Here is a 27,321-nt window from a genome sequence, read left to right on the forward strand (position 1 = left end):
TGACCGTCATCGGGTCACATGAGCGTCATCAGCCGCTCCTGTGCTTCACAGCAGCGGGGAAACAAGGAGCACCATGTCGGCGCTGGATAACTGCGCTCTGCCGGATTAAACAGGAGGATGTAAACCGCTGCAAGCCTACAGTAAGCTCCATAAGAACAGGTACAAATACAGAGGAAGTAAATGTTGTGTTTTACTAATAAAATGGGACACTTCCTTGAGTTTTAATCGGTTACTGAAGTCGTAAACGTAACACGAGTGGTACGCCCATTATCGGACGTGCGATAAAGCTTTCATTGTTGGGAAGACTAATCTTCTCTCCTTACTGTATTTTTGCAAGAGAAATAACTCGCACTAACATTTAGTTTTGGAGTTATAAATTGCTTATATTGAACACAAAACTTTAACAAAAGTAAATTGGCGACTTGTATCCACAGCCAGCCTGAGGCAGAAGCAAATGACGCCGTTGGTTATGCCTCCCCTGGCCAGCTGGGGGCAACCAAGAGTACTTAAAATTTAACGCATTGCAGATCTCAGATCTTTCTTCGTTTCGTTTTTGTTTTTTTTATGGTGACCCAACTTTTCAGTTGGCTCTGTTAAAATAGCATATATAAAAAAATCATTACTACTAAAATTAAGAAAAATTAGCTTTTAAATTGTACCACGTGTAAACATGCAAATTATTTCTTTTTGGCTTTTATTTTAGATAATTTAATGGTACTACTATGGTAAAATTGCAGAGGTTCTTTTACATACACGCTCTACTCAGAAATAAGTCTAAAGAAGTAATTAGCCATTTTTCAGTTTTTAAATGTAAGCATGATTGATTTGTCTTGGACCCTCCTTCCCAAATTCCCAGAATCTGTACCGGATGTGATTGCAAGAGCAAAAAAATCAAGGAAATCACCCAATCTCTGCATTTTAATTATTTATGCACAGATTTGACCTTCTAAAGCACATTTTTCTAATATTTAATTTATAAACAACACAAACTGGTGTGGTTATCTTAGAGTTAATTTCAGAGAGAAGTTAACTTAGAGAGAACTTCATCACTGGTTCACTGGTTAACTCTAAAACTTTTTTTCTTGAATGCACAAAGTGCAAACAATTGAGCATTGTATTGCTGGGGGCTCTTAAATGTTACTCTGCGTTGAACCCCATTCAACTTTGGGCCGGCTCTGTCAGGACCAAAAAATGAGCTGTTAGGGAATTCCAACGTGAAATAGTTCATCTGTTATTTACAGACAAATTAAACATTAACCTGGATGTTTCTTGCCTTAGAAACTATTAAAAACAAATCACATGTCTCTTGAAAGTGCTTGCTGGGCTTCAACCCTAACTCTGGTGGGTAAATCATTGCCTTGCAGTTTCCCTGAATTTCAATATTAAACTTGACTTGTGGTATTTTTAAGGTTTAATAAGCGTTTCATTAAGGTCATGCGTCCAGTTTTGTAACCGCAATCATGTCGCATAGAAGCTGTATGAAGCACATGACTCCTGATTGGGTGGCCATGCGGTTCTGCTTCTGCTGCTTGTATTATTTCTGTAAAGGAAATGACAGGAGTAGCAGCTTATTTTAAGGCTCCAAGATATAGAGATCATTTACCTCCAATCTGTCCTGAAAGTGCTTCATGCTGCCAGTAAATGTCACACTTCATATTTACAGGTCTCATTTTTCCTCATTGTCAATTATCATTATATTTATTCTTTCAACGTTTTGACACAACTTTGACACTTTTTCCTTTCACTCAACTTTCTTTGAATATGCTTGGATACAGCAGCTGCTTTAGTAATGATCTTCTGTTGCTTATCTAGGGTGTAAATCATAACTGCTGGTCAACTGTCAAGTCAGCAGTATAGTGTACGAACAACTCGAATCTGACCTTTCACGCACATTTACTGGAGTTTGCAAAATGTCTTCGTAGTGACTTCAGATATTGTGACTTCAGATATAGAAAGTACCTTTTTAGCCCACAAAACTTCATGGTATGAGTGTTTTTATGGCGTTACTATGATCTTAGGATCAAAACTGTTGGTTTATGACTCAGAATTTCAGAAATCGTTTTAAAATAATGCATCATTACGACATTAAAAAAACTTTACATAGGGATTTACGTGTTAACTCTGAAATGCTAAAGGGAACAGTGTGTTTATTTGTATTTCCTGCTAACGGCATGCATGCATTTCCTTTTTGCTTTCACATTAATTGTAACTGCATGGTTTAGAGTGAATTATCACCAGTTGCCTGTTCCCAGCATGCCCATTGATTTCATAGTTTTGATTCCTGCTTTGTGTCCTTAAGCAGCCTTTGGATGAAACCACTTTATTCGTTTTCTACTGTTAATACAGGCATTAATAAACAGTTTAAAAAATGTTTTGATTATGAGTATGATCTGCCTCTTTCTTCAGAGATTTCTACTTGAAAGGATCTGCTCAGGGGAAACAGTGAGGTCGTGAAGTCGTTTCCTACTGCTGAGCATTTTTTACACTCGTGGTATGCACACAGATCCTGTGATTAGGTCCCATGTGATGGCCTGGACGGATTATTTCATGCCAAACGTATTACACACTGTGTATTTGAGTGGTATAGAGTACTGACTGCGCTCTTCATAGGGTAGCTTGGCCTGTTTGAGTGGAAGGAAACATGTAAACAGTTCATGTTACATGGTAGATGACAAAGTGAAAGTTGGCTGTGAAGTTTGTCCTTATCTAAACTTCTGTTGAAGGGTAAAGGTCAAGCGCTTGTTTTGTCATGGGGTCTGACAGATGAAATCAGTCAGAACAATGCAAGCAGTATTTCTGATTTTCTTTGCAGATTGCAGAAACTCCCTGAAAGAATTCAAACACCAATAAAGAATTAGGTAGTTTATGATTTCCCAAAATGATTTCTAGCTTTATGCTACAAAGGAGTTACAAAGTCCAAAACCTTGAAAACATTCACTAAATGTTTACTGACAAGGAAAGAGGTGGCAGATTAAACCTAATCTTTCGACAATGAGGTCTTCATCTGACATTTTCAGGGTCCTCTGTTGATTAAATCTGTCCCCAACTGGCCAAAAAACTCACTCTGGAGTTTGGTATGTCTCTGGTCTTTAGGTAGAAATTGATATCTTCAGATTAGTGAGGGGAAAAAAACTAAGAAAGAAGGAAATTAATCCATTTTAGGTATAATAAAAATGAAAGAAAACTATTGTAATAAAATAAATAAAATGGGAATTGTTAATTTTATTTAATCTATTTCAGTAGTAAAAAGGAAAAAAGACAAAAATAAAGAAAAACAAATAAAGACATTTTGGTAAATATGATATAAATTGATATAATAAAAAGTAACAAATAAATAAGGTAGAAGTAAAATAATAAGAACACGAAGAAAAACAGTAAATTAATTAATCTTAGTTAGAAAAGGAAACAAAACGGATTAGAATTTGACAATAAAAACATGCTAAAATAAAAAAAAACACAAAATAATAATTAATAAAAAAGGGGAAAAAAAACAACAAAACCTAAATCAGTTTAAAAAAACGCCGAAAGAAATTTGTGAAAATAAAGACAAACAAGTTTGGCAAAACTAACAATACAGAGAAGAAGAAAAAGAAGAGAAAAATAAAAGTTTAGAAAACATTCCAGACGTTTTGTTAACCACCACAGCACACTGAATTAATGGAGCTTAGCAGAACCAAAGGTCTAAATATTAATGGAAGTTATTCTGAAATGCAGGACCAGTACCAGTTCATTATCAGAACAGTTGCCATTGTTGCTTATTCTGTCACCAGTGAGTCATGTAAATTGTCTGAAACTCATTAGTACTCTGCTGTACCTGTGAAGTACATGTAGGTATGTAGTGGAGTAAGATTACTTTAAATTTGGCTGTTTAGTTCTTTTTTGGTCCTTTTGCATACTAAGGTAATTGGATGTCTTTTCCCCCTTAGGTCTTTCTCTGGTTTTGGTGTTTCCAGACCTCCTGTGTGGCCTCTTGGCCTGGTTTTCCAGCTCCTTATATCCCAGCCCACCGCAGCCGTGATGTCCAAGTCGGCTCTGCTGAAGGTCATCCTCCTGGGTGATGGCGGCGTGGGCAAGTCGTCCCTCATGAACCGCTACGTCACCAACAAGTTTGACGCGCACCTCTTCCACACGATAGGCGTGGAGTTCCTCAACAAAGAGCTGGAGGTGGACGGGCGACGGGTCACTCTGCAGATCTGGGACACAGCAGGACAGGAGCGCTTCCGCAGCCTCCGCACGCCTTTCTACCGCGGCTCCGACTGCTGCCTCCTCACCTTCAGTCTGGACGACGGACAAAGCTTCCAGAACCTCTCAAACTGGAAGAAAGAGTTTGCCTACTACGCTGACATAAAGGACCCTGACAGCTTCCCGTTTGTGGTGCTGGGCAACAAATTGGATGTTCCCGATCGTCAGGTATCAGGGGAGGACGCCCGCCAGTGGTGCAGGGAAAACGGCGGACATCCCTACTTTGAGACGAGTGCTAAGGATGCAACAAATATAGCATTGGCCTTTGACGAAGCAGTGCGTTGCATCCTGCCATGTGAAGATAGAGACAATCACCTGATCCAAACAAACACAGTTAACCTGCAGAAGAAGCCTCGTCCTGAGCCCAGATGCTGTTAATCTGACGGACACAGGATTTTGGGTGTACCTTTCGCTGATGCTATCAGCAACTACTGTACAGTTCTGCATGCTCCTGTTTATACCGGGATCAACCTTCTAAAGTCAATGTTTTTATTGTTTGTTTGTGTTGGGGACTTGGATGTATTTTTAACAACCAAAGCTACATTTGGGAAGCTGTTTAAACCCAAGGTTACCTCTTCTGTTTGTATCAGGGATGCGCCAAAGACCAAAAACATTAAATATTGATGCCTTAAAAAGCAGAAGTGGAGAAATAATTGTTTGCTCATAGATACAGATGACATGAGCACTTTCACACCCACTAAGTTTAGCTTCATTTTCTCAGATGGGTTTTGAGCTTCTAAAATTTAATTTCTGTCATTTATTTAAGTAAAAATCATTGAATCACAGAGTTCTGATTTCTCATAAATAACTCAGAGAGATTAGGTACTGACGTTTTTTTTTTCTGAAAGTATCAGAGATTCAAATGTATATAATACTCCAATTTTTATTTAAACTTGCTGTAAAGTAGAACGACTCCACTTTCTATTTTCTTGTGGGATCATTCATAGGATTACTTACTCAGGAAATTAAACTGAGTTCTGTTGCAGTTCCCTTTCCATCCACATGGTCGCGCCAGTGTGCTACAGAGATGAAGTTCAAACCAGGTTTGTGGCTGTGCTGTAATGTGTGTAAATCTGCTAGATTTAAAGCTTATTATCATACCACCAGAAACCCAAACACTACGTTTCAGCTTTATGGGTGACGCTTCACTGTAGAACTAATCTGTCTCCTTTAACAGGGATGACAAATTTTAAAGATTAACCACTAATTATGGCAGCAATAATGGATTTAAATTAATATTGGGCCATGTCCAGCCTTTCATATTTCAAAACCCGCCATGTTTGGCTGTAATACGTGTTTCCTTGTACCTTTTTGTCATTTAAATAATAATAAAAAAAAAAAAAAAAAACCTGGAACTGATTGGTCACAAAACACTGATTGGTCACAGGCGGCACCAAACACTTAACTTAATTGAGTCCCCTGCGACGTGAGGAAGCTGCTAACCGCACAAAACAATAAAAGTAAGTTTATTATTAATTCAGATAGATTCAATTTAGTCTGTGATTTTTATCTGTATATGAAACTTTTTTGTTTAAAATATGTTTTTAGAGATGAGATCAAAGCAACTGTTGTAAATTTAATTGGGCAACAATTCCAAATAAATGGATTAAATTTAAGAGTTAAAAGCAATACTATGAAAATCAAACAATTAAAATGATGAAAAGCTAAGAAGAAAACAAAATGAAGTCATTTAAAAAGACACTTTCAATAATGAAAAAGGCATAATTATGAACCTCCATATACTTTTAATCAAAGCAAAATGTTGTCAAATCTACAGCTCTTAAAATTGATTACTCCCTCTTCTGACATGCCAAAGGCTGAATTAAATTCATAGTGTGTAATGATAATTTTGTGGCTATAAGTTAAAATCTGCAAAAAAAGACTTCAAATGTGCATAGTTTATATATTTTTACATTTTTTCCCACTGATCTATAATAAATAATAATAAATACTAATTCAGTATGTTGTTTTTTTTCAATGGATGTTTTGACATTAAATGTGTAAGGAGAAGTTAGCAAGTATACAAAATCCTTGACATTTAAAATATTTTGGAATTTAATCAAAATGAAACTGAATCAATTGGTTGGAACTGACTACCTAGCATGTATTATATGTATTTTAAGTATTAGTTGTGGTTTAATAGATATGTTATCAGAGGTGTTATTTAATTTAAAAACAATCCACAGAATACCTGCTAGTTTGAGTTAGATTATGAGCTGAATACAGTGAAATCAGCCAGTTCTATAAACCTTCAGTGTGAAATAATGAACAGTTAGATGTGTGTAAGTCAGTCTGTTACATTTCTCTGTGCAGTGATCCTTGGATATCTATTTTATTGCCAGATAAATTAACCTACAGCAAGACGTCTTTTGTAGCTCCTGACTGTTTTGGACACATGGTTATGTATCATCACTTTTTTAAACTTAACATAAAAATCACAAGTTGAAAAAAAGAGGCAAAATACACATTTGTCACAATAATAAAAAATATCGGTTTTACTAGAGAAGGTTACAAAAATCACCATATTGGAGTCATAGAACTATTTCAAACTTAAAAAAGAACAACCATAATGAAACACCTACAGGGACTACAATGTCATCAAAGTACAATGGAAATCTTTAGAAAAGAGCAGGGGTGGAGTGGGGGGAGGGAGGAAGGGGGCAAAACACTGCCTACCATTGTTGCCGGTACAAATGACTACACATCACCTGAAAAACTGCAAAGACACAGTTATGTCTCCTTCATGCAAATAACAAGGAAACAACAACACCCTGACACGCATCGTCGGCTTATTGAAGTTTGCCTTTTACATCAACCTGGCGGCAAAGCACGGATATTTATTCAACATAACACAAATGGCAATATAGTCCTTTTTTATACAGAGTGGACAGCTGTGCACATGGACGATACTGACATGCTTCATCTCATCAAAATTCAATTTGTCTTATTTAGCTATTTTTTTTAAAGGTTAACTAATCGCTCATGATTATTATAGAGTATAGGCCATGATTATTAAAACATATCTGGTTACAAAATCAATGTATGAAAATTCCTGACTTGTTTTATTCAGTGTAAACATCCGAAACAGTCTTTGTGGCTTGTATGAGAGGCATGGCATTCAAAAGAAAATGGACAAAGGAAAAAAGTGACATTTGTCACTCATTTGGCTAGCTGTTTGGAAACAAATAAGCACAATCGTGTTCCATAAAATACTTAACCATAAGAACCCAGCTGCCTAAAATGGATAAATATATTTAAAAAAATTAATTACCATGTTTTTATCTTCACATTTTACAATGTATACGTCACAATCACCTCAAATCCATCATATATCATGACTGAACTTTATCCCTCTCACGACATATAATTGAAGATGTTACATTACAATTAGTATACCAAATGCAGAACTAGTATTCGAGTGCTAAACACAAATCCCAAAGGGTACGTTTACATTTATTTGTTAGAGAAAAATAAAAGGGCAAAAATAAAACACTGAACGTGTTCTCCCTGTTCTGCGGGGAGAGGTGTAGGTCGATCTTGAAGGGTGATTCTGCTATTTACAGGTGGATTTAGTTCCCGAAAGGAGGAACCGGTGGGTGGAGTTCACACAGGATAGATCAGTAATCAGGTCAGAGTTTAAATGTTTGGAAATAAAGCATAAATCGGATTTGGTTCGATACCTGAGGCGTGTGTCTCTTTAAAGACCTGGATGTACAACGTCCTCCACATTTATAGACACCCTTGGTAAATTTGTAAAAAATCAAATCATATTTTATAGAATGAAATTTAGAAAAAGCCAAGTGTTAATTTGAGCACCATTTATTCAGCAGGTAAATATTGAAAAAATAATAATTATTTACAAAATCACGGGTCTCGTCGTTCATATGCGGTAAAAGTTACTTTTTTACTGTAGTAATTTTTTCAAATAATTTTACAAGCTGATCAATAAACTAAACATGAAATATTTTAATAACTTGAACAAAATATTCTAGAAAAGGGATTTATAAAAAGCCTACAATTTCCAATTTTCTTCGGTCGATTGTTATAAAAAAAAAAAGAAGAAAAATTTCCTGTATTGAAAATTTCCCATTTTTGTAAGATTTTAATAATTCAGTAAAAAAAAAAAAATAGAAAACGCGTCCATCTGAATCAACCTTCTGTGCAGATGGGCCAAATTTGTACTTTTCTTGAATTGTTATGTGGGGAGACGCAAAATAATGATTAAAAAGGCCCCAAATGGGCCGTGGGCTGCACTGTGGACACCAATGTATGAATATGATGTGTCAAAGAGGCCTCTTTGTATAAGCCACTCTTCCAAATGGCAAAGACAAGTGAACCATTCAAATAACGCGCTTCGTGTTGAGCTTAATAGGTCCTGAAATGGCAACAAGAAAACAGCTCCTCGGCTAAACTTGCCCATATCTACATTCAGAGCATGAACTAAAAACCGGATCTGTAGAGAGAACCATATGTTTTATTGCCACCAGGCGCAGTGAGAAGGACGGGAATGCAGATTAAAAATCTTTTAATGTGAATTTAGACGCTAGTCCAAATCCCCTTCCAGGATTGCCCTGTATTAAGCTCCATCCGTCCTTCCATCAACCCTGAGCAGCTTTCCTGTCCCTGCTAAGGAACAGCATCCCCACAGCATGATGCTGCCACCACCATACCTCATATTGTGGTTTGGTAACCGCAATAAAAACTTATTTTAATTAAGATATTTTACCCATTTTAACCAGCGGTTCAGTAATTGTGGAGGGCGCTGTCTTTGACTTTTATTTCAGCTGGTGATGAATGTAGCATAAAAACTCAAACAAATCTTAAAAAAACGTTTGGCGGAATTACCTGTATTCTTGCACGGCTAGATGAGAGGACCTCCCAAAAGGAATATCATCTAATCCATGACATGGGAGCATATAAACACATTTTTCCCAACGCTCAGTAGATCCTAAAAGAACGTTTGTGGTTAAATATAATTATGCAAATAAACAGTAATCCTTGAGATACTACAAAATTATTAATTCTTTTAGGTATTTCTTCTTGGAGGAAAAAAAGAAAGGTCTGTTTAGTTGAAGGGATTTTATTTTCCCCTATTTCTATTTATTTTATAATAGTGCAATAATGTTTGGAGCAATAGGCATAAAAAGTCATTGCTGGGGGAAAAACTAAAAGGAGAAAAAAACCTATGAGCCCAAACTCATATAGATCATAACAATACCTGGCATACTTTTCAGAGTATTAAAAAAAAGAACAACATTCACACACATTCGCACAATATATTCATATTCATATATATATATATATGCATATAAAACACCAAAACAAAAAAAACAGAGGAACTTGGTTGCTGCTGTGCCTCCCAGTGGATGAAGCACACAGTGCACATTGTTTTTATTTATTTTTTATTCTTTTTTTAGGAGCTATGTGTCGAGAGGCTGTGCTGGCTCAGGGCGCGAGGCCATCACAGCCGGGCCACGTTCACGAGCCGCCGCCCAAAAGCACAGGGAGGGTGAGGAGGAGGCGCTTCTAAAACCGATGTACCGTACCTGAGCTCGACCCCCGACGGGGCGAGCTTTCCCGTTCTGAAGTGCCCGCCTCCGTCTGGGCCGGCCGCTCCTCCTGACTCTCTATCCTCTTCCCCTTCAGTGTGAGAACGCACTCTGAGCAGAAAAAGCATCGGGGTAAAGTGAAGAGGATGGAGAATCAGGAGATTGGGGGGCTGTCGAACATGACCGAGGTGGTTTGTTTTGTCTGAAGGGGGAGGGGGGTGGGCGCAAGGTGTTGCGGGATGGGTTTAAGATTTGGAGAGAAGATGAACAATGGCAAGAGAGGACGTTCTGTCCTTATGAGTAGGAGGAGGAGTTCTGGCCCTCTTTGGAGCGCGCCTCGGCCTCCAGGTCTTGGTCATCCTTGGTCTTGATGTCCTGGTAGTCGTGCGTGGAGGCTGCAGTCTTCAGATAGGCCCAATTAGCTGCTAAAATCATCAAGTAGTGGATCTAAAAGCAAAGAAAAAAATATACTTTTTGAATTTAAGAATTTAAAGTAAAATTACCACCCTTTTCTCCATTTGATAAACATATTTTAGTCTCCATTAAACCTATTGCAGTACAACGTATAGTTTGTATTCATGTTGAATATTCCTTACAGTCCTCATTTAGAGGCACAGTCCCCTGTAAAAATATCCCAGACCTTTATAACTTTTCAATATTTTGCTGCATCCCAACCACAATCTGTGATAGACCAACACAAGTTTAGAGCATAACTCTCAAGTGGAAGAAGAAGGATGCAAAGTTTTCAACATTTTCATCAATAAAAGTTCTGAGAAGTACAGCAGCAACCCAGAGTATTTCTAGAACCACCTTTTCCTGTTAATACAAAAACAAATTGCTCCTTCTTCTTTATGAAATATAATTCAAACCCAGTTTGACTGAGTTCTCAAGTAGATTTAGGTCTAGACATTGACTAGGCCATTTTAACACATGCTTAATCTATACTGCTCCACTGTAGCTCTGGCTGTATGTTTAGGGCTGTGAAGGAACACATCCCACAGCATGATGCTGCCACCACCATGTTTTAACGTGGGGATGGGATGATGTGCAGTATTAGTAGCATAGCGTTTTCCATGTGGGTAAATAGGCAATGTTGTGGTTGTATGGTGAAAAAATGTGAAAAAGTTCAAGATGAATGAATATTTTTACACAGTGCTGTGTTTAAGTTGTGTTGGGGCTCCACTTTAATAGATAAATACATTATGTTTTATTAAAGTTTTTATTTAAATCTTGTCTCAATAATTCCCCCTCCTAAAACAACAAGAGTCTGTGTTAAATGCTCACACTTCTATACAAAACTAGCTTAAAGGCAGGTGTAAGGTTGATAAATTACCTACTGATGTACATAAGTAACCAGATTACCGCATTGTGTTTCAGGCAATGTACTTATCAAGATTCAAGAAGATGACACAATGAAAGGAACCAAGGATGTACGAAGATATCCTGATGAAGCTGCTCACTCTTTATGAGGATATTACAAATTTGCTGTAGTTTAGACAAAACTGAAATACCCCAGGAAAAAAATATTACTGATCGCAGCGCTGACCATGAAGTGAACGTAAAAATGCATAACGTTTCTCAGGTAAGAAAAACTTTTATTCATTGTTTTTTCTTGTTGTATCTTTCTATCATTGCAAAATGCCTGCTGATATCTGTGGATTATCCTATTATCCAAATGTTCTTCCTGCATAATTTTCCTACATGATCAGTGATAAATAGCTGCAGCAGCAGGATTAGAATAGAAAAACTTTTTTTGAAAGAGACTTTGTACATAAATAGCAATGTTGCACTGTGCCAGAGCCAAAAAGCTATGGTAGTTTTTTTTCTGAGTGTCTGAGCCAAATGAGCAGAGGCTTAAATATCATTATCATAACTTCTTCAATCCACCATATGTCTAACATTAGCTTGAATAGACTTTTCATGGACACATGATATATTGCTGTGAGAAAACTAACTGTAGATGGACTGATAGTTAAGCTACTTCCTCCCAAACATTTCCCTCGGCTTCCTCTTAGAAAAGTTGTCATACTTCCATGTACTATCTCACATTTAAACTGAATACTCTGCTGTTACTGCTTTCCTCTTGGATGGCAATAGCTTTGTACATTGATGCCCAACTGCGTGGTGTTCTACTACTAGTTTCTTTTGGTTAGTTTAAAACCTAGAAATGAATATGGTTTTTGTGGTCTGAAAACCTCATAACCCTTTAAATAAAAAAAACCAAACATGATTTTTGGATTTAAAGGTAAAAAAAACCCCATAATTTTTGGATTTAAAGGTATGAAGTCATCTCTTTCTACGCCCTGATTATGTGAAGTGCAGCTATATTTTAGATCATCAAACAAATTCTAATATCAGATAAAAATAACCTGAGTGAATACACTCATTAAGGTAAAAAAGCTATCCACGCCAACCTGTACACATAAAAACCTAATCAGCCTTCAATCAGATAAGCCACCTTTTTTAAGTTTAATCTCCTGAGTCGTACCCTAAGCTTATTACTACATAACCTATAAATCCTAGAAATCTGTAAGGGTTGCAAGTCACTTTTTATGTCACTGTAACTGTGAAACATCAAAAATTAAAGGGCATGCAGGTGACCCAGCAAAACATATGGAGAGATGCTTTATGCTTCTTTAACATCCCCATTTCCCTGGATAGAAAACACAAAATTTCGCCTCCGCAGTGGAGTAAAACATGAACACTCACACAAGCTCACATAACAGGCTACAGGGCAGGCTTTCAGCTGATAGTACAACATTACGTGAGAGGCAGGGTAGCCACGGCAACAGATAGGCACGCCATGGCAACGTGCATATTTTGAGCACTCCATTATCAGAACAGTCAAAAGGAGCTCACCAATGCAATGACTGTTGCTCCAGCGCCGGCTAACGCCACAATGTAGAGGTGGTAGGACAAGTAGAACTGTGAAGAAAAACAGGAGTTTGGTGAACTTACACAAGAACAAACTGAAAGAAAAACTAAGTATGAGTTAAAAAAAAATCACCCACTCACCTCGCTGGTGTTGCAAATATCTGTCAGTGTGGTGCCACAAGCTTTACCGGGTGTTGCGTTCAAGGGAATAACGCCTGCGGGATCAAAGAGATGAAACGTCACCAAATGGAGACAAGAAGCTTTTTTTCCCACCATGGAGACCGCATGATTGAAAGTATTATGAATGAGGCAGAGAGAAAGATTAAAGGAAATAAGTCTGCTGCTGCTGCTACCACTGCTGAACAGGCTGAAAAATATTATTTATTAACATGGTTTGCCATCTTTCTTATTTCAATCACAAAAAACTTTTATCCTCTACAGTTTAGGCATCTGCTGGCAATACTTTGATGCCTGCCACTAATTGGGGTTAATATTTTCTACACCATAATAGTGCAGCACTGCAGCCACTGAAGCATATGTGATCCTCATCCTACTTTATAGGTCGGCCAGCTGTCTTTCAGATGTGGGTCAAATACGTACATTAGGCCATCAAACAGTCAACCACATATGCAGTCACAGAATGGTGTTTCTTCACTGTAATGCTGCAACAAGCTGGGCTTTTATAAAGATTGGGTTTACGATTGTAACAAGTAGAGAAAAGGCTGTTGAATTTTGAAAACCATTAAAATTTGTTGCTATCCTGCTGGTTTGAAATTCAGAAGCTTCCACAGCAGCTTTGACTGAGCTCCTTCTCCTGGATCATGGGGAGGTTCTCTTGATCTTTGAAGAAGCCGGTTTGCAATCCTTTACTGAAGCTGCAAATGTTAGATTCAGAGAGGATGTACATATAGCATGCTGTGCTGGAGTGTGCTGTTTTGCAAAAGTTTTCCTACCCCATGAATTTTTTCACATGTGTTACAACACAAAATAGCATCCTGGAAAAAACGGATACATGGTGTTCAACATTTTTTAGAACTAAAAATCTGAAAAGTGTGCCATCACTTTTTGCTACAATTGCAGCTTCAAATTTGTTGAGCCATATTTCTACCAGTTTCTCCCTTTCAGAGACTCCATATTTTGCTCATCGTTGTTACAAAATAACTCAAACTTAATTGGATTGATGGAGAGCATCTCTGAACATTAGTTTAAAGTAATGTTACAGATTCTCAACCAGATTTAGGTCTGGACTTTGACTGGGCCGCTCTAACACATGAATGTACTTTGATTTAAACCCTTCCACTGTGGCATTGGCTGCATGTTTTGACTCATTGTCCTACTGGAAAGTGAGCCAAAGTTAAGTCTTTTGTAGCTCCCAATCAGGTTTTCTGATGCTACCACTCGCATGTTTTACTGTCAGGATGGTGTCATCAAGAGGATGTGCAGTGTTAGTCATCCTCCACATGTAGTGTTTTGCAAATTGGCTAAAAGGTTTGCAGAGTGTCATTTTCCACATATTTGCTCTGACCCCTACATGGTGAACCCTTTTCAACAGTTGCTTTCTACTGTCACTTTTCCATGGACAGCAGATTTCTGGAATGCTGGACTAACCTTTCAACAGATTATTTGACAGGAGCTGTGGATCTCTGCAGCTCCTCCAGAGTAACCATAAACTTGACTAATGCTCTTCTTGTCTGGACTGTTATGTCCTGGTAGGTTTGCATTTGTGTGATACTCTTTCCATTCTCAGATGATGGACTCAGTAGTGCTCAGTAAGACGTTCAAAGCTTGGGATATTGTTTTTTTTGGTGTTGGTCTGTCACATAAAACCTCAATAAAATACACTAAAGACTAAATGTGGTTGTGAATATTTTTGCAGGGTAATGTATGTGAGCTGAAGTTTTTGAGGTTAAAACTACAAAAGCAGGATATTGAGTCCTGAAAAGCAGCATTATTTATCTGTTTTTATTGCAAAACAGTGTTTTTATAACCCTGCTGGTCTTCTGGTTCAGCTCAAGCCCACCTGATATAAGGTAACTGTAATGAAAATCTATCATCTTTAATTAGGTCAAAAGGGCAAACAACAGCTGGAGGATAAAGATTATCTCTCTCTGTAAAATCCATTTATTTCATTCTTTTACCGTTAAAATCTTAATAAGGTGTTATATAATTGTGGTGCTGATTTTGTGGAAGAGAGTGGTAGTTCTTGCAGGAATGCGGCCCTGTGCGAGCATGTACTTCTGCCCTGAATCCCCCACCCCCCAAAATCCCCCTAGCCAGACATGTAACTAAGTAATACAAAACTCCTTCAGGATGGAACTGAGGCATAAAAGGCCTTCAATTTTGCAGGACCCCCCTCAATGCTGCCCATATGGACCATATCAACCGAACCCCCAAAAGTGCGACATTTCAGAGACCCACAGAATGAATAAAAGCGCAGCGACTCACCGTACTGCCTGACATCCACACAGATGGAATCAGGAAATGTAATATTGGAGTCTGGAGATCTCATGGCAGCGCAGGTATTCCACATGTTAAAGAAGAGGAAAACCGGGATTGCCGTGAAGCAGAAGATGGCGATGAAAACCAGAGCAAAGATGTAGGTCAGGAACATGAACTAAACAAAGAAAGAGAGGAAAGAAGGAAGCAGAAGATTTGATATTATTAAAATGTTTGTGATGCACTGAGGAATTAGGTTAATAATACTTATTTAAAGTCCTAACCATCTACCCACTTATGCATCAGATTTTGCTTCTATGCTAATGTGACTAGACATCTAAAGTAATTAACTCAATCAGGCTAGAAAGGACAAACTGTGTCAGAGTAACCCTGAAGGCTCAAGTGAGATTCTAGTGGGAGAGTTTGTGTGGATCTGGCTTACAAGTAGGTGATTAAAAATATCTCAACAAATCTATGCAAACATAACGGCTTAATATTCTAAAGGAAAACCTGGTAAAACAAATTGAAGAAGTTTAATTTGGTGGCTTTAGTTTACAGTATTTTAATGGTCGTGCTGACATACAAAAGCAGTGATGCAGCGTCCACAGATAGTCGTCTTAAAGTCACTCTGTAGCTCCTTCCTGATGGCACTGGTGGTGTAAAAGCCCTCACCCAGCAGGAGGATCGCATAAACAAAGAAGAAGGAGGCGATGCCGTAGATGATGTATTGAAAGATCTGGATCCTGGACAAAGAAAAACAAACCTCAGCATCAAGATTAACTCAGGTTTTAGGGCTTCGGCTGTCAATATTATAGGTTATCGCTGCAAGCTCTAGACATGAGATCATGTCTTTCTCCACCTTGCAGAAGTGGGGTTGATGAAGCTTGCAGTATATGAAACATACACTAATTGAAACCAGCTCGTTTTTCAAAGCAAATAGTTTATTTTGTACAGCAAAGAGCATCTGTAGCCACGCCTCTCTTAAAAACAGGAGGTTATTTTCATATAAGGATGATGATTTGTCATCTAGATCCACAGTGCTTGATGGATTACTGTAATACAGACAGTTCTTTTGAAAAAAAATGCCTTTTTAACAGGATTATTTCAATGGATATGTGACCGCTAATTGGCAACACAGAAAAAAGATGAAGAGAGCCTACTTATTACAAACTCTATGCAGGAAATGGGGATGAGCTCCATGGAAGCAAACAGAAAACTCTCTGTTAGAAATATGTTTTGCCCAGGATTATGAAACAGACATTACGAAACAAAACAAAAAAACTTCAAAGCTGAGGGTACAGGACATTAGTTCATTCTACAGCTAGGACAGGGAGTCAACAGCCAGACCAGCAAGCTAAATGCTGTTGGTATCAGGTGATGAAATGCTTCATTTACAGCAGTTTTACTTTTTAAGTGTCGTGTCACTAAATAACGTCTGATGTTAACAGATTGCATAAAATCAATAACCTCTTTCGCAAAATTTGTCCTGCATGTTTAGTGACTCATTATTTTTTCTCAGTGTCACAGCCAAGTGAAGGAGAGATTTTGAGTACAGCTGCAGTTTGATTGCATAACAGTGTTTTAACTTCCCTTGATAACACGACCTGTAAAGCATTAGCTCAAAGAGATTTTTTATAGCCAACAGCAGGTTTATTGCATTTGAGTGGCTTGGCATAAGGCGTCCTTGAACCCATTTTGACAGCTATGTTACTGTAGTGAAGTTAAACCTTCATGAGTAAAATGTGAACTGATTATGTAGAAAAAATGAGGCCCTTACAACCACTGCTTGGCTTGCTAACATAAAATATTAATTTCTTGAAAAAGATTATATTGCTCATGCCAGTGTGTAACAGTAACAATGCTAGTGAGACATGCAACAGGAATTCAGAAACTTTTACTGAATGATGCCAAATCTGCAGTATTTTAAATTAGTGTTTTTTTTTTTTTTCACTTTTGTAAATTACAAACAGAGCTTGTGATGGAGCACTTTATATTCCCTCCATTAATAATGGATTTCATTTAAACGGACCAGAGTTCGTTTCCCCCCTTGTTCCGGACCAAGCAACCGGACCGAGACCCACTTTTTGAGGTGGTCTCTGTCCACTTCCAAACGGACTCTGGTGTGGTTCGCTTATGGTCTGAATACAAACCGGTCCCAATCCGAACCAACTACAAAAAGTGTACGTCTCTTTGGACATAAAAAGCCAGTAGCAAAGGTGTGTGTTGTAAGGTAACCTGATACGCTGTGTGTTGCTTAGCAACGCTACTGGCTTGTTGTGGGACAAGGCACGTAGAGAACGTCGGCGTTCAGCACGTATTCTCTGACGGGGTTCCAACATTATAAATGGAACATCTCAAAATCTGTATCGAATGCGCTGCTCTTCATCCTCACAATAATATTGCAGCTGTAATAACGGCACAGATATGCAGAACAGAGTTTCTACAGATGTTTTCCTAAATTTCCGGGTCTGTGCTCTGTCATTTCTGTCCAATGGGAACAATGATCGTCACCCGCGTGGCTTTGTCTACAAGTAATAGTTCACTTGCAAAAAGTACAATGTGAAAACAAACCACGCCAAATGAAAAAAATAAAGTTCGCTTTTGGTCCGGACCAAACAAGTGGACCAAAGGACTTTCCTGGTGTGAATACACCCTAAGCTACTGCTCTCCCACGAGATTGTGATTTCCACCTTTATATTCTCCAATTTATTTTAGAAAGACAACTTGTTATAAAGTGACATCATGGTTCAGCATTCCAACTCATCTTAACTCTTCTGCAACTTTTGGCTTCTGGGTGCTCGCTCTTTTTTTCTTTGACATTTTTGTTAATATACCTGCTGAAAACAAGGAAGTCATGAATTGAAACTTAAAATTTTAGATACTACAATCACCTTGTAAGGAAAATGTATTTTGTAGGGACTGGGTAGAGGTGCCACGTTTGTTTATTTGATTGTGTTAATGTGATAAAGATTAATTTGTTTTAAATATTCCTGTACATCTTTACCAAAATGTTAAATGGCCTGTGTGAGAGCTGTATTTGTTTCTAGATGATAAGCATATTATCAGATACCCTTAAACACTTATGTCAGCATGCAAGCTAAACAACACTTACACTGCAGCGAGGGTGGCGTGGTCACTGGTGATCCTGGAGAAGTGGTTCTCCAGCATGGTCAAGGTGCCGGTCAGCGCAACATGCCCACAGCCACAGAACAGAGCCACGCCTGAAAAGCAGAGGATGGTGGCCACCAGCGAGGCATAGGGCACCCCCCCCAGACACTTGATGCAGCACTCAAAGCATCCTACAGAGGGAGACGAAGAGCTGTGTTATTTCCACTTTTTCCTGTTGCATTTAGCCACAAGAAAGCTTTAAGCTAAGAAAGCATTAAGGAGGATCTGAGAACAAAGAATTTAGGTCAGATATGAAAGAAAGCACATGAAAAAAGCTCAATGGCAACCATGTTTTTATGAGAAAGAACAAAGAGAGCAGGCTGCATGAGTCTAACATCCCATAGTGACTTGTTTAGTACTTGTTTAGTCTACTGACGACACTCGCTGTAAAACCCGATGGCCTTTTCATCCACTACATAGCACATCTCTCTATCAGGCATGTTAAGCAGCTGACCATGGCATCCTTCACAGTATGTGTTCACTGTGAGCTCTGCTGGGAGTGCTGAAATTTTACATGTATCCTGCATCACATGCTCTCAATGCAACCTACAAAAAGCCTCTCTGTGTCCATTTTTTTCTTCAAGAATACCTCATGATCTGCACTAGAGCGGCAGATATAGTGATGAAACGCATAATGTTGGTGCTATTTCTGGTAAATCTAGAGCAAGACTGTTTAGTTATTCAAGGGCTAGACTGAAGTGAATCTGTGAACTTGGCAGCACAGACCTACCAATGGTTGATAAACAATTAACAATCCTCTGTTGTATTTGACCTGTTTCCATAGAGTGGTGATGACGAATTAGTAAATTGGGTTTCAAGTAGCCATAACAGCATGCATGGCGCTTCCTGCGTGAGCTATGGGTTTGGGCCTACAGGTGCTGCAGATTCATCTTGCTCCAGGAACAAAAACGCTGGAACAAAAGGTATTGCGTGAATACTAGAGTTGCATGTTATATAACACATGTTAAAATAACTCCTCTGGCAAAGCAGGAAGTTACTCTGGGAGTAAAAAAGACAAAATGAACTGTCTAGTGTGTGTGTGTGTGTGCTATGTTGCTGTTTCCATGACAGCCTGCTCCACTTGGCATCGTTATCTGGTGTTCGTTGAATCCTATCGAGGCTTCTTTTGGTGAAGGCTGAACCCAGTGCATGTCCTCTAAAACGTGTACAAGCAGCTTTACACATGCAGGATGATCTGTTCTGACACATTCACCAATCATCAGTGAATAACACACTTAGTGGGAGTCATGGCTCTTTATGATTTATACTGTACATGACAGCTCGTCTTCTGAAAACATGTGATCCGCTCAAATGTCCATACAATCAGGGGCCAAGAGTAACTGACGGCTTTTATCAGCGCAAACCTTAATCAATATACTGTGACACCTCATAGCAAAGGTCTAAAAGCCACTGAAAAACACAACTTTAAACTTAGTTTTTAGTTTCAAATGCAATGAAAATTTCCACAGAAACATACTCAGAATGTAATTTGATTTTAAATATACTGTTCAGGCACGGTAGAGTTTATAGCCTGCAGACAGTTGCTGTTGATGGGTTTAAAAGAGCCAATTGATTTAAGCATCCCTAAGGGAAGCAAAAGCAATCTATAACAACAATATACTAGGAGAAAAAACCCTAAATGGAGGTTTTTTGTTCATTCAATTAACATTATCACCCCTGGTAAAGATGGTAAAAATCCTGAAAAATAAGAAAATCCAACCTTTAATTTGAGTAAATGTATTCAGTGGGGAAAAAATCCCACTTTTTACATTACTGATGATCAAACTTCTACCATTTTCTATTAAATAAATGAACTAGAAACATTTTTTGTCTCTTTCTCCTTGCCTTTCTTCAAAATAGGAAGACATGAAAACATGTTTAAATAAGGTTGATCTTCCCATGGCAAAAAAAGGATTAAAGAAAACAGCTTTTCTGCTGAAGTATCCACAGCAGGCATGGATATGAAATTTTCTTGATATGAGCACCATCAGTAAAAATACCAAGATTTCAGAGAATTGCTTTAATTTAAAACAAAAAAACAGTAATTACTCCACCTGACTTAGATATGAAACAGATATAAATGTAAAACAGAAGAGACTCTGCATGTGTTTGTTGAGACAATTAATGTGAAATAAGATAAACTTAAGTCGGTATCGGTACCTTTTCAATATTTCTAATAAAATAGTGGTGATTTTTTTACACAGTAATCATCATATTTATCCATTATTTTCCAAAAACGGTATATCTGCACAACAAATGTGTAAATGTTTAAAGATGTAATTTTTTGGGAGTAAGAAGTTAATTATTGGGGCAGTGCACCAGTGCAACCAGTTAATCTGGATCTCTCTAGGGAAGGGCTGTCCAGTATGTGGTCCGTGGGCCATTTGCAACCCCCGAAACAATTAAAAAATGGTAAATATCTGGCCTGCCAGCATAAATGGTTGATGCAGATGGGTAGTTTATTTTTTATTTTTTACTCAACATCTTACAGAAAATGTTAGGTAAAACACACTTGGACATTCATTGAACTCAGCTAAATATAGCAAGGATTTTCGAAGGCAGACCGACCCTGATCCTCCTTTTGTTGCTGAGAACAGACCAAAAATGTTTCTAGATCACAAAAATATAAAACTATTGTCTCCAAAAAATGTAGAAAATTATTTACTTTTGTTTTTTTTTTTTTAGCATGGGAAGCATGCAAGACTCTTTTCTATAAAAATCAGACCAATTTGTTTTGTTCATATATGCTTATTGGTAAGCAGGTAAAGTAAAAAGTCCCAACAGAATTATTTTTGCACTTTTAATGATTAAAAGATATCTTATTTTTGTGTAAGTAGCTTCAAATCCACCATTTTGGGCTGTAGCGCAAAAGGTTTGGATACCAATGTTGTGGGTGTAAAAGTTTTCCCTCCTGTGCAGATGCGGGATCAGCTCAAACGTCCTTTGTGACATGCTAAATATTGATCTTTCGGTCGTTTCATTATGCTTTTTTTATTTTTAAATCCACAAGTTGTTCAGCTTCCATGACATGAATATTGAGTTTTGATTAATCTTTTCACATCCAGATAAGAAGTTTGGTCAAAGTTATATAAAAGTAATAAAAGCTCATGCTTAAATCTGAAGATGCATCAGGTTTCTTCTGAAGCGTGCTGCCGTTGATGAAGACTCTGCCTTATGTAACCCAGCAGAGGCCCATTACGTAACAGATACAAATCCTATTAATCTAATTGAAGGAAGCGGTCTGATGGAGGAGTCCAGCTGATAAAGTTGGATGGCTGGACTGGGAAGTGGGCCAAGGTCTCCTGGATGTGTTGCAGCCCCTGACGATGGTCTTCAAACATCCCACAATTCTGCTTTAAGATAACACATAGTGGTAGTGCCATGGTTGTTTGATTTAGAAAAGGGAGTGCAATCCTTCCCTTCAAATGCGAATCAGGATTTTCACCTTTATCTTCCTTCATAGATGAGAATAATCTGAAAGGATGGGAGCCTTTTTAGGTCAAATCCCACAACTTCATTGAAGCTATTTCAGGGCTTTATTTTCTGCTTTTAACTTGGTCTACTCCCCTGGTTCCACGCAGCTTCATGGATGAATTCACAGGTTCCTTTTGAACGCCGAGCAGGCTCTCCCCTATCTGGTCCACCCCTGGCTACGACTGTCAGCCTCGGTTTAAAAGTGCGCTAATGGGAAGCAGACAGGCCGGAGTGGTCAGCTAGAGCCGGTCCTAATGGAAATCAATGCGCTATTCATTAGAGTAGAATTTAGGTGACACACCAAGGCTGGCCTATCTGCCTCGTTTTATACCTCACTGCCTCTGTCTTCGCTCTACTGTCTCCTTTCACTGCTCTTTTCTGTGAAATATGGCTACATGTCACCGGTGTGCTTTATTAGGCCAGCTGGAGTTAATCGGCAAGACACTATGTTATACTCCCGTTACAATATCGCATCATAGATCATTTTAAATAATTGTTACCAAAAGATTTCCTTTTTTTTGTTCCTGTTAGGAGATAGAGCAGTTCAGAATTTAATATACCAGAGCTGCAATTAAGTATTAACATTTATCTTTGCTGCAGTCTGCAGGACAAAGCTAATTGTTTTCCTGTTTCGATATCAACGTCAATTTGTGGCTGACAGTTAAACAAAAGTATGCAAATGGATGACTGCTTGCTTTTATTTCTATTTCACAAATTAGACAGAAGCATCGAAATGAGAGAGAAATGTTGCACAGAACTAGTAAGATGAAGAGAGGAAACCAAAAAGTAAACACAAAAGAAGAGGGAGACTATTGAGAAGGTGTATAGAACAAGCTAGGAAGGACTGACGAGAAGGAGGTGAGAGGAAAAAGGCAGAGCGAGGGAGGAACAGCGAGAGAAGGATGGAAACATGCAAGTGCGAAGCGTTTTCTTGGCCCCGGGGCCGGCAAAATGCAGTTGCCATAGCAACGTGTTACCCACGACCCACTTCAGTTCCTCGCAGCCGCTTCAGCATGGGCACAAAACCCAAAGATCAGTGTTAAACGGCAACTACAGCCAGGCAGCTGAAGCTGAAATAACACTGCGAGGTGCAGGATGCAAGAGCAACGTAATGGAGGAAGATTTGACTATTAATGTTTGTGATTTGGGTCAATATGAAATATAAATTTAGATATAAATGGAGCAGAAATGGAAATTTATATCCTGTTTAATCTTTAAGACATCCTAGAACCATCATTCTCGCCCATAGACTGCTGGAGATAAGCACCAGCTCCCCCGCGACCCACTATGGAATAAGCGGTAGAAAATGACTGACTGACTGACTGACTCATGCCATTTTGGCTGTGTTAAAAAAATAATATAAATTTTATTGTAGTTTTAGTTCTTAAATTAGCCTAAAGTGGCTAAGGTAGCCCCTAGAAAAGGATTGAAAATGCCATATTTGATCCCACTTTTATGTAACATAAACTCATGCGTGCTTTATTTTAAGATGCCCTTTTGTACCACTAACTATTAATTAGCTTTATTTGTCGACCAGGTAGCGCCATGTTTTTTTATTCAAATCGTGCAGCAAAATTTCTGAAATTCTCATTTACTGCTTTTTCTTTTGTCCTGTTTAAACTGGAAAAAATATCCATATGGGATGTTTAGAGCAGATTTTAGAAAGCTGATATTTTTTATCATTAGGACTTAGACATATAAACCATGTTGTCAATCATGAACCCATCCCAAGGCCTAATATTTATAATAATAATAATTAAAGAAAATAATAATAAACTGCTCAAAATGTATTTTATGCAAATTATTTCATTTGATTTTTTCCAAGAAAGTCAATGGCACTATGCAAACATACTGACCTAATATTCTTACAGCCAATAATAGGAAGGCGACATATTTTGTTCATATAACTTTAATATGACCTTAAATATGATCTTCGTATAACCTTTCACTGCAGTTTCCTCCACTTCACAATTATGTGCTACGCTCGGTTCACAGAAAATCCCCCTAAATAACACTGATGTTTGTGGTTATATTAAACTCGTAAATGATCACCTCCTTAAGATTAGAAATGATTAGAACTGTGAGTTGCTGTTCGCACGATGCTGAAACATATTTTTGTTTTTGTCAGACCCTTGTTTTTTCTGTCTATTTGGTCCATTCTTACAAAACTTCCTACTAGTAACAGCCTGCCTTCAGAGTGTGAATTTGGGACCTCTTTCCAACCATCACACAATTTTTAAAACAGAAAGCAATAAATTCCTAATTTCTCCTTTACTTTTGCTATGACTCTTGAGCTCCCATGCACTGACATACAATGTGTAGTCCAATTATATGACACTTAGATCAATTATATTTTATCAATTCACTTAATGCATAGTAAATAGATCATTAAAGCTTTTATTCATGTTTTCTTTCTCAATTCTTCATCTTCATCCTTGCTTTTCTCTATAAACCCATTTTCCCACCTTTATATTTACGTCTGTGCCTTCCTATTAGTCTTGTGAGCATATTCAGGCACTTTGACTGAATAAATAATGCCTTGCAGGCTGGAGATGTGCTTGGAAACAGAACCTGTCACTGATTGCTGACATCTTTTGTGATTACGCTTCGCATTCTGTCAATCACCTGACACCCACGGTATAAAATAGTCCCTCAAATGAATGTCGCCTTACAAACTTCATTGTCACAAGATATAAATTTGTAGCATTTGCACTGGAAGAACAGGCCTCCAAGTAAGTAGATGCGCAGAAAACAATTAAACAGGTTAAATTGTGTTATTTAGCTGCAGCATCTGTTAGTTCTGGATAATATTAGCTGAATAATGTGCTGCATTTTTTGGCTACACTGATTTCATTGTTGTAAAACAATCCCAGGAAAGACTGAAGGAATACATACAGAAAGGATGGAAGAAAAGAGAGGAAAGAAGAAACGAAAGGGGGAGTCAAGAAAAGTAGAAAACAAGTAAGGAAGGAGAAGAGGAGACAATAAGGAAAGGGAAGTTGGACACAACAATGGAATTAAAAAGGAAAGGAAGAAAGGCACGAGGAAAATGCGCTTTTCCATACTTTCCTAGACCTGGAAAATACTAAAAAACGAATTCCCAACATTTCCAGACTGCAGTGGAATCATGTTAAAAGTTCTGCCTAAAAACTGTCCAACCCAGAGCCACAGCATGATTAGCGCCAACTGTTTGTACACACAGTACATCTGCCAGAAATAACAGCTTTAATAAAGCTTTGTGAATATTTCAGTGACCGATCTGGTTCCTGCCTGCGGCCGCATTCAAATCTCAGAAACGCTGTATTCATTATTGGGTAATATCCTCAAAGTGCATTATGGGTAGCTCCCCACAAGTGTAGAGGAGGACCTCGCAGGGAGAAATAGGAAACAAAAGGTTTGGGAAGATGAGGCAGATGGATGGCTGCGTCACACTGGGATGAAAAAGAAGGTCCCATCAGCTTTATGGAAGCTGCCTTTAGCCACAACAACACTTATAATCATCAACACAAGCTCTGGAGATTTTTCATCAGTAGGGATAAAAGACTTTGTTAGATTTAATGACTATCATCAGGAGCACAAATACACTTAATGACGACTTTTAAAGAATCCTTACTGGAACTTCTATATCAGGAGTTTTTTCCCCCCACTGTTTTCCCCTTTTTCATTTCTAAACATAAGACTTGATTGAAGCATGAAATGTAAATAATTTAGCTTAAATGCAAACAAGCTGGGTGTTTGTTTTGTATGGGAGAGGATTTCTCATAGCATACGGTTGTCAAAGACAAGCCAGGAAATAAAGCAAAATGACGTTTTTAGTTGGTCACAATAGTTTAATAGGAGTGTTGAACTTTATGTGTGTCCTCCTATTTAACACAGTTCAGCCCTGTTTCCACCCAGAGCATACTGTTCAGTCAGCTCTGGGAAGGTACCACAGCACATGATGTCTATAGTCAACAAAGGTACATCAGGTATGGCCTAAAGGTCTTTTATGGAACATGTCTAGGATGCACCAAGACATATATTGATGATTGGTATCGGATAATTCTTTTTGCAGCAGAAACTAAAAAAATCCAATCTTTTTCTAACATCATTTCCAAGCCTTACCTTATAACTTCAGCACTCTTTGGTGTGGATGTTGTTACTGCATTAAGAAGACTGAGAATTATCCATGTTTGGCATAAGTGTGGTGTTTAGAAATGAACTGTGAAGCACAAAAGGTCAAACAGGTGATTCAAACGAAAACTGTGCTCAGGCTGCTCCAACAGGGATCTACAGTTCAGCAGGAGCTCCTTCACCATTTCGTACGTTTGCAGTTTAGGTTTTGTGGTAACCAATTCATTGGGGTACGAAAGCAAGCCGCCTGCTACAAGTTTTCAATGCATCTCCACCTTGGGGACATTTTGTTGAATTGGTGAAAGAGCGAGTTAAGTTGGAGCTGACCTCAGCAAATAACATGAAGGCTAACTGCACTAATCCTGCTGGATGATATTATATACAGTGGCTCTCAAAGGTTAGCCCCCTCCCATCTTGACTTGATAGTTACCCACTCTACCTTGCAAAAGTTCCCAAAACCTTGCAGGATGTGAGGCATTGTTTGTCCACAGCGCACTTCAGGTGAAATTTACATCTGGACTTTCAGAATCCGAGTTCATGTTCAGCCTTCTGGTATTTGGAACTGTTCATAATGTCATCCACCATTTAAAGAAAAGTAACCTCCATATCATGCTGCCAGCACCGTATTTCACTGTGGGTATGATTTTCTTTCACTGATTTAAAGTATTGTTTTGAGTCAATTATTTCTTTTGGAAGTGTGGGCCAAAGCGTAAGCTTGGTCTTATCAGACCATAACATATTCTGCAAGAAGGTTTTGGGAGATTTCATCCACACCTCGATGCTTTATTTGAAATATAAGTAGAGCTGTGTGAATATTAGAAAAACATACAAAATGTGGCAATGTTGGTGATTGTCTGATGGAAATATGACTCGGAAGAAATGGACAGATACCTATTTAAAAGTGTAGAAATGTTTCAGCTTTGAGTTCATTGCAAACCACAGATAGTGAATAGTCTGTATATTTAGAGATACTGGAAAACATCAAGTTGCTTGCCTCCATCTCAACAACATGGTTTTATTGAAAAGGTTGCATCTGGCTACATTTGTTATTTTGGCAAAGAAACCGCTCATTTGTAGCTTCTTACATCTTAACCAGAACATCTCAATGTCCTCTGAAAATTATTTTGAAAGACAGACAGCCTGAATGCATGGTACCTAAGTGACTGGCTGGTATTTATTGCAATCCAAGCAGTTCTATGCAATAATATCAGTAAGTAAAGTGATATTGTGATTTATTGTGTAGTCTTAAATGCAGGGCTTCTGATTTGCAGTTCAGACATGCGGAGAATGGTGGTATTTGTTTGGTCGTGTGACAGAGATGCTGATACAATGCAGGATTGAGGTAAGTTTAAGTAAAGGATTGATGCAATGTCAGCAGCGTGGTTCGTTTTTATGGTGTAGAAAGGACACAGAAATGTATATAATATATATAGTATCGGTAAATACTGATTATCGTCCACAGCAG

At 38.2% G+C, this 27,321-nt stretch overlaps 2 protein-coding genes across 3 annotated transcripts in view; one reads left to right on the top strand and one right to left on the bottom strand.

Moving 5' to 3' along the window:
• On the top strand, window positions 1-6,197 carry LOC124861621 (ras-related protein Rab-9A-like). Of its 2 annotated transcripts, none has more exons than XM_047355494.1 (2): window positions 1-140; window positions 3,927-6,197. In XM_047355494.1, exon 2 carries the CDS (start codon window positions 4,018-4,020, stop codon window positions 4,618-4,620), a length of 603 nt encoding a protein of 200 aa, XP_047211450.1. In that variant the 5' UTR covers window positions 1-140; window positions 3,927-4,017; the 3' UTR covers window positions 4,621-6,197. The 2 variants fall into 2 exon arrangements, with proteins under 2 accessions (XP_047211450.1, XP_047211449.1); XM_047355493.1 differs by having other exon boundaries at window positions 4-159.
• Window positions 6,198-6,713: 516 nt separating this feature from the next.
• Window positions 6,714-27,321, bottom strand: part of LOC124861606 (neuronal membrane glycoprotein M6-b-like) — a 36,404-nt gene continuing 15,796 nt past the window's right edge. Inside the window, exons 2-7 of the mRNA XM_047355468.1 lie at window positions 18,214-18,400; window positions 15,685-15,844; window positions 15,111-15,279; window positions 12,807-12,880; window positions 12,651-12,716; window positions 6,714-10,238 (exon numbers count right to left, since the gene is read on the bottom strand). Of these exons, the coding sequence (XP_047211424.1) occupies window positions 10,086-10,238; window positions 12,651-12,716; window positions 12,807-12,880; window positions 15,111-15,279; window positions 15,685-15,844; window positions 18,214-18,400 (809 nt within the window). The 3' untranslated portion in view covers window positions 6,714-10,085. The remainder of the gene's footprint in view (window positions 10,239-12,650; window positions 12,717-12,806; window positions 12,881-15,110; window positions 15,280-15,684; window positions 15,845-18,213; window positions 18,401-27,321) is intronic.

The sequence above is a fragment of the Girardinichthys multiradiatus genome, chromosome 24 (genome assembly GCF_021462225.1).
Source record: "Girardinichthys multiradiatus isolate DD_20200921_A chromosome 24, DD_fGirMul_XY1, whole genome shotgun sequence".
Lineage (NCBI taxonomy): Eukaryota > Metazoa > Chordata > Actinopteri > Cyprinodontiformes > Goodeidae > Girardinichthys > Girardinichthys multiradiatus.